We start from the raw sequence: 17473 nt of genomic DNA, 5'->3' as shown, positions 1-17473 counted from the left end.
GAGATGCGGACAAGGTGGATGTGATTGAGGGTGACGCGCTACGTTCATCGAGCTGAGATGATGTTTGACGCCCTCGTTTGTTCACGATTCCCTTGGGGGGGGATGGGGGGGGCCTTGAGCTGCTTGGGGGGAGGCGCTGCGGCGGAGTTGACTCCCCCCGTGGTGCTGGCGGCGGCGTCTGTCTGGAGACGCTGCTCCGTCTCCTCCTCCCCACTGCTTGTCTCCGCGCGCTGGGGACGACGAGGAGCTGGGACCGGAGTCGCGGCGCACCGAGGCACCGCGACGTCTCGTGGAGGCTCAAGGACATTCCAGGACGCGTACCGCACAGTGCGTGTCGCCCGCCTGGCCACTACGGTGCGAAACGAGTGGAACATACATGGCCACTCGGCACTGCCGATGTGGGTGATGATAGCGGTGGCGATTGTGATGGTGCTTCGCCGCGATGCTGTGTGCTTGTTGACGGCGGTGGCGACGATGATGATGATGTTGGGATGTTGGTGGTGGTGTTACCGACGTTGTGACGTGGAGAGTGTGAAGTGGCTGACGTGAGACACAGATGTCGCCGATGGCGAGAGTTATGGTCCAGCTTCTGCTGCCGATGAGCACCACCACCACCAACAAGGCAGGTGGCAGTGCTGATGAGAGATGAAGGCGGCGCTATAGCCGCTGCATTGCAGGTGGTGCTGTCGTTGAGACAGAGTTGGTGGTGGTGACGATAGCGGCCATGTGAGATGCTGGTGCATGCCGCTGGTGACGATGGTGGCGGTGGTGATGATGGTGATGATGGTGGCGGTGGTGATGATGGTGATGATGGTGGTGGTGGTGATGATGGTGGTGGTGATGGTGGTGATGATGGTGATGATGGTGGTGGTGGTGATGATGATGATGGTGGTGGTGGTGATGATGGTGGTGGTGGTGATGATGGTGGTGGTGGTGATGATGGTGATGGTGGTGATGATGGTGATGGTGGTGATGGTGGTGATGATGGTGATGGTGATGATGGTGTCGCTGCTCACATCGATGCCGCGCATCTCCCGCGTCTTCTTGCGGCTCTGAGCGGTGAACCACCAGCCGGCGAAGGGGAAGACGAGGCAGCAGGCCACGAAGCTGCCCTGGCCCGTGTCCTCGGCGTTGTGCCCGGCCGTCACGCACGGCGCCAGCCACGTGAGCAGGCACAGGCTGCAGTTCTCGAAGCAGCCGCACAGATCGTAGGTCCACTGGCCCATGGCGAGGGGTCGTGGCTGGTGGCCCAGGAGTGACACCGCGAGCTCCCGGGGGGGCTTGGTCGTCCGAGAGGAAGAGGATTTGGCCGTGGCGTGGAATCCCTCCTCGCTTTATAGGGGGGGGTAGCCCCACCCCCCGTCTACCCAGTCCCACCCACAGTCCTCGCCTCACCTTCGCGCGCCCGGCTGTGCGCGCGTGGGAGGAGGAGGAGGAGGTGGTCACGAGTCGTGGACAAGAGACACGCGGAGGAGGTTTGCAGTGAGGCAGGACGAGTGGGTGGGTGGGTGATGGAGGAGGAGGCGAGGATGGAGCGAGGTGGGTGCGGGGCGTGGAGGAGTGCTCTCGGCTACACCACGCGGCGTCTCTCTCGCTCCACGCGAGGGAGGCAATGACAGCGCGAGTAGACGGGTGGTGGTGGTGATGGTGGTGGTGATGGTGGTGGTGATGGTGGTGGTGATGGTGGTGGTGATGGTGGTGGTGATGGTGGTGGTGATGGTGGCTGCGCACGTGGTTGCCTGTAATCCCGCACTGTGGAGGCAGCGAGGGTTGGTGGCTCACCACGCAGGTTTGTCCATCTCTCTTCCCCGCGGGCGTCAAGGAGCCGCACCCTGGCTCGAGAAAGCAGCAGGGGGGGGGGGGTAACACTCTATACCCGCAAAGTTCAGAGCCCAATCGCTGTGCTGCTGTCGTCTGGGCCACCACGCGGCCCAGGAGGTCAGGAAGTTTCACAGAGATCTTCGTGATCCGCCAACCCTTGGCCTGCACGGCCACCGAACCGCGGGCAGCGCGTTCACGGTGTCACCGCAAGCGCCGAGCGCCGTGCCGAGGCGCGGGACGCAGCAGCAGGAAGCGGCGGCGAGGCGGTGGCGTCGACAGCTTCGTCCATGATGACCGATTGACCGAGGCCGAGAAAACAAGGTCACCTCCATCTTTTAGACCCTTGTCCAACACGCCGGGAGGGGGGGGGGGTCGTGGCGCTCTGGGAGAGCTCCGAATGGATTCTTCACCTCGCGACGCCGAAGGCAACAACCACGGGCCGAGAGGAAGAGGATTGGGCCCGGCGTGAACACGGCCCTCTCCACCGCCGTGTGGACCAGAGGTCACTCGAAGAGGGATTAAGATGTAGCTCAGGGGTATCCATTTTCACGGCCCATTCCAGAACACGTGGAGGGGGGGGGGCTCGCACCACCGCAAGAATCGTCTCGGGACGCCGCCAGCAATCTCGACGGATCTCCTCCACCACCCCCCACCACCCCCACCACCACCCCCACCACCCCCACCACCGCGCCCCCATCCCACGTCCCCCCGAGTGAGGAGTCTGTGGTACGCCGGCTCAGCAGGTGCGATCACAACTCCACGTTTATTTTTCCTTGCTCTGTTTTTCGTACAAAAGTTCAAACGCGCGACCGGCCCAGTGCCTGCTTCAGTTCGCCCGGGCGCCGCGCCCACCATCGTCACCACCACCATCGCAAGCCACAAGGACGTTAACTAAACAATACGCGAACACGGCGACACAATGAGAACACAACCTACGACCACGACACAAACATTTCCGACACCCGGCTTGACACTTTCAACGCCTGGTGGACAAACCCTGCCCGCTCCACCCCCGGAACTTTACACTCGAAGCTGGTTTAAACAGCAGCCATCTAAACGCGGCGTGAGCAGCAGTTTGGTGTAAACTGGCGATGCCGATGTTGTTACCAGGCTTGACGCCCGCATTCACCTGTGAACAACACACCACCACGGCCGTCTAAACCCGCGCTCAACGCCGACCAATTTGGTTAAGCAGGGGCCCGAATTCCGGAGACGCACGGGGGTCAGGGGGTCACGCACGGGGGTCACGCACGGCGCCGACTTCAGCAGCTTGCGGAAGTCTCTGCTCGGCGAGCGCCAACGCGATCGCCGTGGCGTCACCGCGCACTCGGGGAGAGGGTCATGCCGATGCTCCTGCGGTGTTTTGTTTCCACGATCCCAAGCTGCCCCGCGCCGCCCGATGGAAACGAAATCGACAAAACCACCCCCCTCCCCCCCCGTGAGATTTACCGCGGCTTCGCAAGCCACAGCATACGCGGGGCGCTCGCCGTCTAATGCACAGATTGGTTGGAGCGCTTTCCCCTTGGCACGCGGTGGGCACTACGGCAAGAGGTGAACACAGGGTGTGTGCACGTGCGTGTGCGCGTGCGAGAGTGCACGTGTGTGCGTGCGAGAGTGCACGTGTGTGCGTGTGTGTGCGCGTGTGTGCACGTGTGTGCACGTGTGTGCGCGTGTGTGCACGTGTGTGCACATGTGTGCACGTGTGCGCGCGTGTGTGTGTGTGCGTGCGAGAGAGAGCTGGGAGCAAGCCGCGTACATTTTTGAATTCGGGGTTTTATTAGAAAAGGGGAGAGCGGGCGAATGTTTGTGTTCACAGTTTGGCTGTCGGGGCCGCGAGAGGGGGACGAGCGGAGAGGGCGGTGCCGCCGCTCCGCGTGTCCACGCGTCTCTCGAGCCGCTGCCGTCGTCGTCGCCGCCGGTGTCGTTCGCCTCGGGTCGATCGTCGGGTCACCGCGCCGCGCTCAGAACATGTCTCCGCCCCCCATGCCCCCCATGCCCCCCATGCCGCCGCCGCCCCCCATCCCGGCCGCCTTCTCCTCCTTGGGGATCTCCGTGACGACCGCTTCGGCCGTGGCGAGCAGTGACGCCACGCCGGCCGCGTCCACCAGCGCCGTCCTCACCACCTGCGCGACGAGGACGGAGGTTGGGGGGGGGGGGTCAGGGTCGCGCCAGCGAGCCACCGCGTCGAGAACGACGCCGTCGGCGAAAATAGCGATGGCGCCCCGCCGTCGCGAAACGCTCCGGACGGCAAGACGGACGCACCCCGAACTCGTGCGCGACGTCGGCGTGGCGATGAGCGTGGCCACAAACTCGGAGCCCGGCATCGGGACCGGTCACCGCACCGCGGCGTTACGTACGCGGCGCCGAGAAGTACGATGCCGCGGCAACCTGCGGCGCCCCTTCCACCCCCACCGTGACCCTTGCCCCCCACCCCCACCGTGACCCTTGCCCCCCAGCCCCACCGTGACCCTTGCCCCCCAGCCCCACGCACCTTGGTGGGGTCGATGATGCCCTTCTCCACCATGTTGACGAACTCGCCCGTCATGGCGTCGTAGCCGATGTCGTTGGACGACTGCAGGATCTTCTCCACGACGAGGGAGCCCTCCACGCCCGCGTTGCGCGCGATCGTCATCGCCGGCACGCGCAGCGCGTTGCGGATTATCTCAATGCCTGGGGGGGCGGGGGGGGAGGTCGGGGGGGAGAGACGAGTTGGAGAGTCGAAGGGTGAAGTGAAATGGCGGGAGGGGAGGCGAGCGGGTACGGCGACCGAGCGAGCGCGGCGAGCAGGCGAGGAGCCGAGCCGGTGCGCGGTGAGCAGTGGATGCGGCGAGCACGGTCAGCGTCGAGTAGCGTTGCGGTGAGCTTGGTGATTGTGGAGTGCCGTGAGCGCCGGCGAGCGGTGGTGGCGAGTCGTAGCGGTGCATGGCGGCGCCCCGCCGCGCCTCACCGATCTTCTGGTCGCTGTTAGCGGCGGTGACGGCGTCGAGCGCGGGGAGGCAGCGCAGCAGCGCGCAGCCCCCACCCAGCACGATGCCCTCCTCCACGGCGGCGCGCGTCGCGTTCAGCGCGTCCGTCACGCGGTCCTTCTTCTCGTTCACCTCCACGTCGCTCGTGCCGCCCACCTGGCGAGGAGGAGGAGGAGGACACGGATGGGGACGGAGGAGGAAGAAGTTGTGGCGGGCGCATTCCACGCGTATTATTTATTTGCGTTTACTTCCTCGTTTGGGTGCGATATTCACTGGACATCTTCTTGGTTCTTTCGGTAAAGTCAGACGCTGTCTTTCCGACAGACCTGTTCTTCACCTGAGGACGGCTGCTTGCGTTGTGGCCAAAACGTCGTGAGAATTGTATTTTATTATGTTTTACTTATATTATTTTATTATTTCCCTTCTACGTGACTTTACCGAAAGAACCAAGAAGATGAATCCCTGCAGTCACGAAAGCTTTAAATCAAAATTCACTGGACACAGACAGTGCGTACGTTACAGATTTAAATTGTTTGTGTACGTGTCATGAGCTTGCTACGCTTGTGTCAGCGAGTGGGGTAGGTATCGTACCCGCCTGTGTGCATGCGAGTGTGTGTACTTGTCACGTAGTGCGTTCGCTCTGTGTGCGCGCGCGCGCGCGTCCACCGACACCCTTATACGTGAGACCCGGGTGCCAGAGTGTAATTACATGCAAAGAGCCCAGCGGCAGGAGGGAAGAGAGCACCCATAATCAAATCATCGAGTCTCGTCAACGCTTTCCTCATCATGAGGCTCAGGGATGAGCCGGACCCAGACCGCCGAGCTGCCACGGCCCTGATCATGGCTTCCAATCGCCGAGGTCCAGACAGAGACCCGTAGGCTCGCATCGAAACCCGTAGGCTCGCATAGAGACCCGTAGACTGGACAGAGAGACCCGTAGGCTCGCATCAAGAGCCGTAGACTGGACAGAGAGACCCGTAGGCTCGCATAGAGACCCGTAGACTCGCACAGAGCTAGGGACCGGCTGTGGCTAAACCGGATTCTCTGGTGAAGCCAGGCTGCGTGCGACCCCCCCCCCCGCTCCACGGAGTGACGAGGCCTCGGCTCCGTGAAACGCCCCCTTCCCGCGCCGCTCACCTTGAGCACGGCGACGCCGTCGGAGAGCTTGGCGAGCCGCTCGTTGAGCTTCTCCTTCTCGTAGTCGCTGGTCGTGGCCTCCAGCTGCTCCACGATCTCCTCGATGCGCTTCTCGATGGCGGCACGCTCGCCCTTGCCCTTGAGCACCATCGTGTCGTCCTTGGTGATGGTCACCTCGCCCACGCGCCCAAAGTCGTGCAGCTGCACGTCCTCCACGTTCACGGACAGCGCCTCGTCGCCAAACACCTGGGGGGCGGCGCGGGGGGTGGGTAGGGGTGACGAGGGGACGGACGACGAGGGTGAAGGGGGGTGTGGGTGGAGGGGGGGGGAGGATGGAGGGTGCACGAGGGTGGAGGGGGGTGTGGGTGGAGGGGGGGGGATGGAGGTTGCACGAGGGTGGAGAGGGGTTGTGGGTGGAGGGATGAGAACGGAGAGGGGATGAGGGAGTGTGGAGGTGAGATGAGAGTTAGTCAATATTATTCCACGTGTTTACCCAGGAAACCTCAACACTCGATATCAGTTGGGTGCTGCCCAGATGTTGCAGTAGGGGGCGATGTTGCTTTGTGCGCGTTTCCCAACTCGGTGAATCCATTGAGTAATTGTTTTATCTGGCCCCTGACGCCGGCACACAATGGCCGCCAGCGCCCGCGGCTGCACTGCCACCTGCTGGCACCGTGCGGCAAGCACGTTCAACCGCCCCTGCACGGTGGGAGAAGCGGCACGCACGCCACCGACAAGGCAAACCCCGCGTCGCTACGTACGGTGCCGCCGGTCGCCACCGCCAGGTCCTTGAGAGTGTTCTTGCGGTTGTCCCCGAAGCCCGGGGCCTTGACGGCGCAGACCTGGAGTCCGACCTTGAGCCTGCGGGGGGGGGGGCGGGGGGCGACCTCGGCTCAGCGTGACCGAAAACGCGCGCCCGTCTGGGGACAATCCGTCCGTACGTCCCTCCCTGCTTCGTCCATCACTCCTCCGCCGTCCGTGCCGCTTGTCCGTCCGCCCGTCCCACAATCACCCGAGATGGGGTCAGGGAAAGCCGCGGGCGAGCAGGGAGGAAGCCGAGTGACGAGTTGAGAGAGCGATCAGGCGAGTCATTGAGCGGGCGAGAAAGCTGGTGGAGGAGCGAGCGAGAGAACGAGCGGGCGAGTGCGAGGTCGCGCGTCCCCGTTCGTCCCGGTGCAGTGCGCGTACCGGTTGAGCACGAGGGTGCTGAGCGCTTCCCCGTCCACATCCTCGGCGATGATGACGAGCGGCTTGCGCTGCGCGTTGGCCAGCTCCAGCGCTGGCACGATGGACTGCACGCTCGAGATCTTCTTCTCGCTGATCAGCAGGAATGCGTCCTGGAACTCGCACTTCTGGCCTGCACAAAGAGAAATGTCCCCCGCGTAGTCTTTAGCGCGCTGTCGGGGCAAGAGCCGTGAGCGAATAGCCCTACGAAGAGCCGCTTGGCTTCCGGGTCACGTCTCCGCGAGACCGCAGGAGAGAACGAAGCTGGAGGCGCCGCGTCGCTCCGGCCACGGGGGCGGCCGTGCGCCTGCCGCCCCGGCGCGTCGCATCCGGGGTTGGTGGATCTCGCAGAGATTCGAGACTCCCAAACCCCGCGGGGGCCCAGACACGGCCAGGCGGCAGGACGGGAAGTGGGTCGTCCGCGAGCGCAGTCGGACGTGTCGAGCGATATCCACCGGGGTGGGGGGGGTGGCGACCTCCGAGGGCTCAAATTCCCTCCCACCCCACGAAGCAAAACGGTGCAGCAGCAGGAACCTCCCGGAAGCGAGTCTCGAGACTCGGCGCGGCTTGGCTGGGTAAACGAGGGACGTCGTCGTGGTGGTGGTGGTCAGTGTGGGCGTCTCACCCTTTGCCGAGTTGATGAAGTAGGGGGAGATGTAGCCGCGGTCAAACTTCAGTCCCTCGATAATCTCGAGCTCGTCGTGCAGGGTTTTACCATCCTGGAGTACGCAGCAGCAGCAGCACCACAGCACACACCACGAGCACGGTCACCACCACCATCACCACCATCACCACCGTTTTCATCGCAACCACCACGGTCACCACCACCTGTACCAACCACCTCCGTTTCCACTATCAGCGCCGCCGCCGTCACGACCGGCACCATAATTCACCCGCGATCCGTCACGGTACGATGGCACCGTGCAATTCAAGACCCGACTCTCCTCGCGTTGGTATTCTCCATTCCCTACGAGATTCCCGTCCGCCTCGCTCCGGACTCGCATACCAGACAGAGCAGTCGGAACAAACGGCACAAAACGAACCGATTCGAGAATCGCCTCAACACTGATCGAGGGCGCAGGAACGTCAATCGACGGACCGCTGTACGCACGGAGCCTCGGCCTATCCACGGTCGTGACCCACGTGGCCCGCACGGCGCGGGGGTCGGAGTGCGCGCGACGATGTCAGCAGTGCCCCCCCGCCCCCGTGTCACGGCGCCCCTACGCCAGGGTGTCTCCACACCCACGGTGCCCCCCGTGCACGCGCCCCAACGCCCCCCCGCACCACAGCGCCCCCGTGTCGTCACCTTGACGGTGATGACGCCCTTGCGCCCAACTTTCTTCATCGCGTCCGAGATGAGGTTTCCGATTTCCTTGTCCCCGTTCGCCGAGATGGTGGCCACCTGTCAAGACACCGCGTGCGGACAACGAGCACCGGTTAGCCAGACGGGCGGGGCAGGCGCTGGAGTTAGCGAGCACCTATTCAAGCCGGAACGGCACACGAGCGGGCGGTGTAGCGAGGAACTCGGCTGCCCACCCGCCTACCCGACCGTCTTTGTATCCCCGTGCCAAAGGTTTTAAACAGCGTACCCGGTTCGATTTCAGAAGGCCAAAGACTGCCTCGGATAGGAGGTGGCACTGATAGTTAATTGTGGCTGCGAGATGAACTCGGGTCGGGAGCAAGACAGTGTGGTGCTCTTACGACACAGACGAGTGTGCACAGCCACACGTGTGCAAGATCACACACGTGTGCAAGATCACACGCGTGTGCAAAATCATACGCGTGTGCAAGATCACACGCGTGTGCAAAATCACACGCGTGTGCAAGATCACACGCGTGTGCAAGTGCAGTTTTTATAGACCCATGGGGGCAGGTGTTTTTTCCAAGCACCTATTAAGGCCGGCATGGCACATGAGCGAGTGGCACGCGTGTGCTAAGCACGGCGCGAGGCCGTCGCGCGCCGCATCGCCGTGACCACAGCTCAGGCCGCGAGCGGTCCACTCCTCCTCGGTCCCCGCCGTCGCCACGAGTGCCGGCACTTACCTGCGCTATCTCCTCGGGCGTCGTTACAGGCTTGGAGTGTTTCTTCAGCTCAGCCACCACCGCCTCTACGGCCATCATGACTCCTGCACACGCACGGTGACGGCGGAAGAGTGAGACGCAGGCACGCCCCCCCCCCCCCCCCCCGGGGGGCCCCACCGGGTTCATTGTCGTTTCAGCTCAAATCGGATTAACAATTCCCACAACCAAATTTTTATTTCGACAGCTTAATTCCTTTGGTTGTGGTCAGGTGGTGGAGTGTCTTATGGCACAAATTTGACCCGATCATTACATAGCAAGCCAAAAATCTATTGTGAACCTTAATATTGGTTACAATTTTTTACTGTATTACCATTATTATAATAAGAGTTCATGATTATTATCACCAGCCATGATCAATCCATTACTGAAATAAAGGCCTCCCCAAGCCGACACCATCTCTGACAATCCTGCGATACCAAACATCCAAACCACGGCAGGATCCCCCCTGAAAACGAGTCTTGAGCCTCGAGGAATCCTTGCCGGATAAAAGACGCAGATCGTCGTCATCACAGGAGCCGACGCGCAGGGAAGTCGCTGTGCCAGGAGCACGACTCCCTGGGCCCTACGACTACGACGTGACCTCCTCCTGTGAGGACGGGAACCAGTTCCCACCGGTTTCCCGTCCCTGTGCTCTACAGGAACCGGTTCGGACCGGTTTCCCGTCCCTGTCCTCTTACAGAACCGGTGTGGAGTGGGCCCCGTAGTCACGCTTCTTGGTGGCCGTGCTGCCAGAGCGATCCGGTACAACGCCGGTGCGGCGCGAGCCCGTCCTGCTCACGCCGCCCACAAACTCTCACTGCCCGTGCTCCACCACCGCCGCCACCCGACATGCGTCGAATTACACCATTCTGGCAAAGGGACCGATAGCCATAATTTGGGGGCTTTGAATGATGAATGAATTAAACTCACATTATCGACGAACGTGCGGAGGTTTTGTAATTTACATTCCGCGGCGCGTGCTCCTTCCATTGGGAGCGGCACCGCTCTCTTGAGCACGAGGTCAGCTCAAGTGCAATTACGCTACGGAAGATCCAGCCATCGGCAGGCGCCGAGCGGTTGCGCCGTCGCGCAGGGCACAGCACCGTGGCGGCAGACGGTGCTGCGCTGGTAGGGGGAAGGGGCGGCACCCACCTCTGCGGATCTCCACGGGGTTGGCGCCCTTGCTGATCTTCTCGAAGCCCTCCTTGGCGATGGCGCGCGCCAGCACCGTGGCGGTGGTGGTGCCGTCTCCGGCCTCCTCGTTGGTGTTGTTGGCGACGTCCTGCACCAGCTTGGCGCCGATGTTCTTGAACCGGTCCTTGAGCTCGATGGCTTTGGCCACCGTCACGCCGTCCTTGGTCACCTTGGGGCTGCCCCAACTCTGCTCGATGATGACCGTGCGGCCCTGTTCGCGCGCGCCGATGCCGCCGCTGTTAGCAGGTGCTCGGCGTGGGAACCCGCGATGGCTCGGGTCGGTTTCAACAAGAATCACCGATTCCCAAAGACGGGAACCGGAATTGGATGCCAGTGGAATCGTAAACGCACCAATCGGCACGTACAAAAATACAAACCGCACCGCGGTAGGCCCAATGGCTCGCTTACGCTACTGCTGGTGGAAGGCTCCTCCAGCACAGTGCTCTAGTGGACAGTACTTGGTCTACTTTTTCACCCGAACCCGATGTGTCGCAGAGGTGGGCGTGCCCACACTGTACCAAACCACACGCAACCTGTGTCCCCATTCATGCCGCTGGGTGGACAGAAGCGGATTTAATAAGCTCGCTGGGATATGGACTCTAACTGGCATCCTCTGGATCCCAAGTCCCACATCAATAAAGGCAAACAACCACCACCGCCATCACCACCGTGTGCGAGCCCCATAATTCCGCACGCATCCTTGCTCGAGTGATGCGGTGGCCGCGTCGCACCAAGGGAATCGAACCACGTGTTTGGATCTGTGCAGGGATTCTACCCGTGGCCACGAGAGCCCGGAACAAATATTAAACATGCAGAGGAGATACCGAGCCGGGGGTCAAGGGTCATGCAAAATCCACAAACCCACAAAAAAAATAACTAAATTATTGATAAGTCAGGGTTTGTTTTCCAGAAAGCAGACAATTAACGAGAGAGCGAATGGGCTGAGCAACGCAGAATTGGGCTGAGGCGAGCGAGCGGGTAGGAGGCCGGGTGAGCAAATGAGTAAGTGTGAAGCCGAGTGAGTGAGCGAGCCAGCCAGTGAGCGAGTCAGCCAGTGAGCGAGTGTGCGAGCCGGTAGGAGACGGACCTATTGAGAAAATGAGAGAGGGGGTGTGAGGCCGAGTGAGCGAGTGTGCCAGCCATTGAGCGAGTGACCTGGTAGGAGGCAGAGTGGGCGAGCGGATGAGAGGGCATTAAGAAAGTGATTTAAGAGGTGCGAGCTCCAGTGAGCAGGCGGGGAGAGGAGCGTGGCCTGTGGAGAGCTAGCAGTGAGAGCGGGTGGGCAAGCGGAGAGGCGGGCCAGCGGGCAGTTGGACGTGCGGGTGAGCTGGCGAGCCAATGAGCGGGCGAGGGCCACCTTGGGCCCCATGGTGACGGCGACGGCGTCGGCGAGGAGGTCCACGCCCTGCAGCATGAGGGCGCGGGCCTCGCTGCCGAAGCGGACGTCCTTGGCGTAGGCGCGGGCTCCCCGGGGGGGCGCCAGGGCGCGCGTCACGGGGCGCAGGGAGCGCGCGAGAGCCGGTACACGGAGCATCCTTCTGCAGCCGCCGCGGTGGTGAACAACAACAAAGGGGCAACAGGAAAACCGGTCAACAACACGCATCAATAACTCGGGTCACATGCGTTTCTGCGCAAAGTCACATGCCCAAGCAGCTTTTGTAAAGGGGCGTGACACGGGCTGGAGAAGAGATGGGCCGATGTGGACATGGAGCCGAGTGGACTCGCCGCTGTTAGAGGCACGAGAGCCTCGATGGCTGCCGTTGAGCCGCTCGGCGCGTGTGCATCCCCCCCTTGTTTGTGGCCGGGGTCTTTGGGTGGCAGGGCGCCTATCGGGGTGGGGGTGGGCCCTGGTAGGGGAGGAATGTGGGTGGGGGCCCTTTGCCCACAGGCCCAGAACAAATGTTTTACTTGATGGTCCCACTGAGATGGCAACACTCGAGTGTGGGAGTTGTACCGACGGATTCAAATCACCAATGAAAGTGAATTATTCACGAAACTTGTTTGATGAGAACGACATCACCCTCCTAGCCACATACACAGACTGGCGACTCCTGTTTGCCTCCACACGTGGTGCCCACATTCGCCTCTGGCTCAAGGGCTAAAGGTCCCCGGGGGAGGATGGGCAGCCCCTGGTAGGGGCAGACTCCCAGAGGGGTAGGGGACCCCTCGTGGACTGGGGTACTAGGCCGAGTGAGACCCCCCAGTGGGGGTAGGGGTCCCGATGGATATGGTAGAAATGCTGGTTGGGTCTCTGCGGGGACCGCTGCGACGGCCAACACTCTGGGGGGTGGGGGGACCTGGGGGGCGAGGGGACCTGTGGGGTGGGGGGGACTGGGGGGACCCAGAGGGTTGGTGGTGGGGGCGGGGTGACTGGATCAGGCGAGCCGAGATGAGGATCTTCTGCTGCTGTTGTTTAGAGAAAGTTCTGGAGTCGTAATCAGCCGTGTGACGCAAACCTCTCGACACGCGCGGTGCCCACGACGCACATGGGGGGGGGGGGGGGGCTCTGCTCCAACATTCTCTTCTCGGGAGATGTCTTGCACCGATGCATTAATATCGAAGCACATCAAACAGGCACCATTGTAGCAATCTCTCTACAATAGTTTGTTATTCTAACACGACAAGGTGTGCGTTTAATATTGGTGATCTAACCTCATACCCCAGAGTCCTTGACTTGCAATCCCAAGGTCACGAGTTCAAATCCCAGTCGATAATCAACCCATTATCACCACCATCATAATCATTCATGCTGCTGAGTCGCAATACAAATTTGTGCCGACTGTGCTTGTCCTACTGACAGACTGGGCACTGTCGTGGGAATGTGGAATTCCCACCAGTGGCTCATGGCTGACATATCTGACGAGTCATCATAGTCCTGCGTGAAGGGGGAGAGCGGTGAATGAGTTACCCGCCAGAGCAGCGCCACGCGGCTCCGGCGTGTCGCGTCCCCTTGGATCTGACAACAACACGTGGTGGTGGGTGGAGGAGGAACAGCTGGGATGACCTCTGCACCACGTGGCGCCAGGGTCAATGAGCGAACTGGGGATGATCCCATTGCGAAACCAACCCTCCACCACTCATCGCCAATTAATCAACTCGCTAATATCTCACGCGTGGGTCAGACAACGACCCGGGAGGGGTCCGCGAACAGGAGACGAGAGCGGCGCTTATGTAACCCACGAGCAATGTGTGACATCACAAGATGGTGAATGCGGCTGCGCCAGGGGAGGCCGAGGAGAGGAGAGGGCGGCCACTCGGCCGCCCTCAGCGAGACCAGCGCGGGGTCACCGCGCCCGGCGGCGACGTCTCCGCGTCTCGCCATCGCTTCCTTCCCTCTGCCGCATCAAGATGTTGCCAACTTCACGTCGTCGGCCATTATCTATCCACTGCGGGCCGCTCCCCGTCCATCTCACTCCCGACACGTGGACTCGGCCCCCTTGGACGCGCTGCACGAGTTGACGACTGCAGCCGTCACCGATTGCCAAGGGCTAGCGGCGTTACCGGCGCGGAGATGCAGCGCCGGCCGCGTCGCTAACCCGTCCAGCAGTGGATACAGATCGATGCTGCTGCTGAACCGCACGTGCAGTGCACGTGTACCCGCGTGTCCCGCACCGCGTCTTTATACCCACGCGACTTTAGGAGCGGTGCCCACGACAAATTAATGAATGGGTGAAGTATTCCAGATGCCTTCATCAAGCAGTGGACTGGCCGTGTGTGTAACTATGATGCTGATCGTCGTCGTTATTGACGCGCGGCCTGCAAGGAGGGCTCTCACCTGAGTTACGTGGCACGAGGTGGTTGCTGCTGCTGCTGCTGGTGCTGCTGCTGTTGCTGGTCACGGCGTGGAGTGACACCGCCTCGGAGCTGCAGGGCGAATGGACGGGGCCGCGTGGAGCCCAGCGACCACGTGCGGTGCATCCGGGCACCGGGCGCGGGGCCCCGAACCCTGCATCGAGCCGCGCCTCCCGTTGCCGCGCGCGCGGCCGCTGCCGCTATGCAGGGTTCGGGGCCACCCCCTCCCCACCCCCTCCCCGCCCCCTCCCCGCCCCCACCCGCGAGGATCCCCCGCTGCTATTTCCGGCCCCGCCCCATCTCTCGGCGTTTCCAGAAAATTCGCTCTGACCTTGATGCGTGACGCGGCCCGAGGACGTGTGCGTCCGCACCCGCGCAAATAATCCCCTCCGCCCCTCCCCCCCCGGCCCATCAGCTCCGCTCTCGGCGGGGAGCGCCTCGCTCCGCCAGCCGATTGGCTCATCGAGCAGCGAATGAGCTCCGTCGGCGATCGCTTTGGTTGCGGTTGTGGCTGCGCGTGACGCGACTCCCTCTCCAGCGCGGCGTATCCCTCCGCGCCCGGTGGGGTTACCGCGCGTGCGCAGTCGAATCCGCGCTCCACGTGGTCAGGACGGGATCAGCTGAGAGTCATGGTGAGCGCCGCGCTCTGCACCCTCGACACAAACTAACGAGAATTAAGCTGCTAATTAACCGCCAGTTAACTGCTAATAACGAGTTGATAAGGATATCAGTCTGGCGCGTTCGTTTAGCAGCTCTGCGTGCTGTAGCAGCGCTTGTTACTGCCGTGGTGGTGATGGTGATGCTGATTGTTGTGCGCGTGGCTGGCGCGATTGCGTTGTTTGACATGAATGACACTCCGTGTGCAATTGCAATTTCAGTCGGGAACGCTTCTGCTGCAGTTGTGATGGATGTTGTAATGTACCACCTGTCTGGTGAAGGTTGAAGTGTGGTCTGGTGGCGCCGTGGCTAGCGAGGTAGTTGCGCTATGATCCCCGGCGAAACCCGAGTTCGAATATTACCGGCCTCGGCAAACATGAGTGGCAAGTGATGAGTGCCTCTGACCAACGCGGTGAAGTATGGGGAAGTGTTCAGTCAGCAGTGGATAGACCTGGGGGGGTGGGAGGAATTGGCGTTGAAGAGTGCTCCTTGTGTATGGTTGGTGCTGTATGTCAATGGCGTTGTTGCGTGAGGCGCGGTCCATTGTGCAGTGCTCGTGACGCAGCGCGCGCCGCTGCTGCTGCTGCCGATGTCTCTGCGCCCTCGGTGGGCGCGGGATCTCGGAGGTCCATTCCACAATGAGATTATTTTGACTTAAAACTTTCGTGACTGCAGGAATTCATTTTCTTGGTTCTTTCGACTTTACCCAAATAACCAAGAATATGAATGGGATTATTGGCCGACCTTGGGTTAATGGGGATATGAATTGACGCGATTATCCGGAGGAATGATGAATGATCAACGTCTTTGGAGGAGGATGCTGGTAATGGTAACGCTCTCCTTGGGAGCTGTGGAGGACGCTGATGGAGCCGCGAGTCGTCGTCTGACGAGAGCGGAGATGCTGCTGACATCGCAGCTGACGATGTAACCAGTTAATCGGGATGGCGGAGGAGGTGATGGTAGGTGAGCACGTGCTTTGGATGCGATGGTGTTAATGGCGGTGACGGTGGTCGAGTTGTACTCAGGGTTTATTTTCACACTCAATGTATTCCTGGTCTGAGTTGGCACGTGACCTGCAGTAGCCACAGCTATCGCGAGGTGTTTACCGATGGCGCTGTGCCAGGGGCGGATCGCATACCTGGACAGACCGGGCAGAAATCAGGACCTTGGTTGTGCTGAGAGAGATGGTCATCCGTGGCCCTCTCGTACCGTCCCCTCCACCCCCAGGCAGCTCAGGCGTTCAAGCGATTCCTGCCCATGTTTGACCGGGTCCTGGTGGAGCGCTTGGCCGCGGAGACCAAGACCAAGGGCGGCATCATGATCCCGGATAAGGCGCAGAACAAGGTGGTGCAGGCCACCGTGGTGGCGGTGGGGCCCGGCGCCACGACGGAAGTGAGTCTCGCCGGGAGGAGACGCGATGCGCACTCGGCCCACGCGCACAGCCCTCGCTCAAAGCAAAGAGCGCGCAGAAATGACGGGATGCATGCACCCTGTTGATTCGCTCTGCAGAAGGGGCACGTGAAGCCCTTGAGCGTGAAGGTCGGGGAGAAGGTCCTGCTGCCCGAGTACGGCGGCACCAAGGTCACGCTGGAAGACAAGGTCAGCGCACCACGTGGGCACAGCTGCATGCCTTTGCGCCGGACACCGGCAGCTTTGAATGATTACAGAGGGGGGGGGGGGGAGATTAAACATTTTACTGATTTGTTTTGACGTAGAATTTTTGGCTATTCGCGTGGTTTGTGCAACAAAAACATGAATGCGGCGTGTTTTTTTTATGTAAACCCCACATGACGTGGTCTCATTTTCTCTTTTAGGAATACTTCTTGTTCCGAGACGGTGACATTCTTGGAAAGTACGAGGAGTAGGCGGGCGTGTGGCGGGCGGGGGTGGCGGGGCTGGGGAACAAAGCGAGAGCTGAAGAACGAGGGCGTCGTGCAGCCCACACGCTTCGTTTATTCCGCGCGAAAACTTGTCTCACGATTCCGTCTGCGTGATGACAGAGGGGGAGGGTAGAGGGGGGTGTATGGAATGGGAGGGGGTGTATGGAATGGGGGCGGTGAGGGAGGGTGTGTGGCAGTGTCGCTGGGTCCTCGTGACCTTGAGTGCCGTGTGCTGCTCTGGAACGTTCCGCACGCCGGGGACCAGGAGGGGGCGCCAGCAGCGCGCTGCTTTTCCAGAAAATAATAAAACGTGAAAAAAATGCAACCTTTGCCTGAGCATGTAGTGTTTTTTTTACTCTTGTGGTCTTGTTCAATTAACACGTGGTCATGGGTTCATAGCCATGCGAGATGTTACACGAGGATGCATTACGTCAAGATAATTACTCTGTGATTTCAGACCACGTACAATGTCCGGAAACCCCAACGGGTTATGTGGAATTTCCACCGCTGGCTCAGGGCTGTAATAGGAGACAAGTTCGAGGCCCGGCACTCGTTTGAGCCAGGGGACGACTACGAGGGGGCTCTGTGTTTGCCCAGACAATGCAGCCTTTGTGTGAATCGGATTAGTGGCGAGTGGTGGCACTTATTTAATTGTAATACATCTTGCATTGGGTGCAACCCAAGCCACACATCTCTGGAATCAATATGGGTCGAGCAAAGCATGGCATTTTATCATTTGCC

At 61.1% G+C, this 17473-nt stretch overlaps 3 protein-coding genes across 3 annotated transcripts in view; 1 reads left to right on the top strand and 2 right to left on the bottom strand.

Annotated features, from left to right (window-relative positions):
- The window catches only part of LOC144724738 (cornifelin homolog), a 5880-nt gene extending 3432 nt beyond the window's left edge, over positions 1–2448 (bottom strand). The window contains exon 1 of the mRNA XM_078604105.1: positions 1017–2448. Coding sequence (XP_078460231.1) covers positions 1017–1226 — 210 coding nt within the window. The 5' untranslated portion in view covers positions 1227–2448. The remainder of the gene's footprint in view (positions 1–1016) is intronic.
- Positions 2449–2557: 109 nt separating this feature from the next.
- On the bottom strand, positions 2558–14326 carry HSPD1 (heat shock protein family D (Hsp60) member 1). Its single transcript, XM_078604126.1, has 12 exons — positions 14179–14326; positions 11761–11941; positions 10362–10614; positions 9192–9274; positions 8455–8550; positions 7774–7867; positions 7113–7281; positions 6686–6785; positions 5925–6170; positions 4769–4943; positions 4313–4491; positions 2558–3944 (listed from the first exon to the last, which is right to left on the bottom strand). Exons 2-12 carry the CDS (start codon positions 11935–11937, stop codon positions 3783–3785), a joined length of 1734 nt encoding a protein of 577 aa, XP_078460252.1. The 5' UTR covers positions 11938–11941; positions 14179–14326; the 3' UTR covers positions 2558–3782.
- A 302-nt stretch (positions 14327–14628) lies between these two features.
- On the top strand, positions 14629–17057 carry HSPE1 (heat shock protein family E (Hsp10) member 1). The gene is made up of 4 exons (XM_078604137.1): positions 14629–14827; positions 16080–16244; positions 16362–16451; positions 16667–17057. The coding sequence occupies exons 1-4, from the start codon at positions 14825–14827 to the stop codon at positions 16715–16717; spliced, it is 309 nt and encodes a 102-aa protein (XP_078460263.1). The 5' UTR covers positions 14629–14824; the 3' UTR covers positions 16718–17057.
- Positions 17058–17473: the final 416 nt, after the last annotated feature.

Source organism: Lampetra planeri, chromosome 21 (assembly GCF_965212315.1).
Source record: "Lampetra planeri chromosome 21, kcLamPlan1.2.h2, whole genome shotgun sequence".
NCBI classification, from domain to species: Eukaryota; Metazoa; Chordata; class Hyperoartia; order Petromyzontiformes; family Petromyzontidae; genus Lampetra; species Lampetra planeri.
Note: the sequence above shows the minus strand (reverse complement) of the source record. Positions and strands in the feature narration are given on the sequence as shown.

Excerpts from the sequence above, each read along its gene's own strand:
- HSPD1 (XM_078604126.1), bottom strand. The coding sequence starts at position 11,937 with ATGCTCCGTGTACCGGCTCTCGCGCGCTCCCTGCGCCCCGTGACGCGC. Across the intron at positions 10,615-11,760 it reads CCGTCACCATGGGGCCCAAG|GGCCGCACGGTCATCATCGA; the intron begins GTGGCCCTCGCC and ends GCGCGCGAACAG. Across the intron at positions 6,786-7,112 it reads AGCACCCTCGTGCTCAACCG|GCTCAAGGTCGGACTCCAGG; the intron begins GTACGCGCACTG and ends CCCCCCCCGCAG.
- HSPE1 (XM_078604137.1), top strand. Across the intron at positions 16,245-16,361 it reads GGCCCGGCGCCACGACGGAA|AAGGGGCACGTGAAGCCCTT; the intron begins GTGAGTCTCGCC and ends TTCGCTCTGCAG. Across the intron at positions 16,452-16,666 it reads AGGTCACGCTGGAAGACAAG|GAATACTTCTTGTTCCGAGA; the intron begins GTCAGCGCACCA and ends TTTCTCTTTTAG.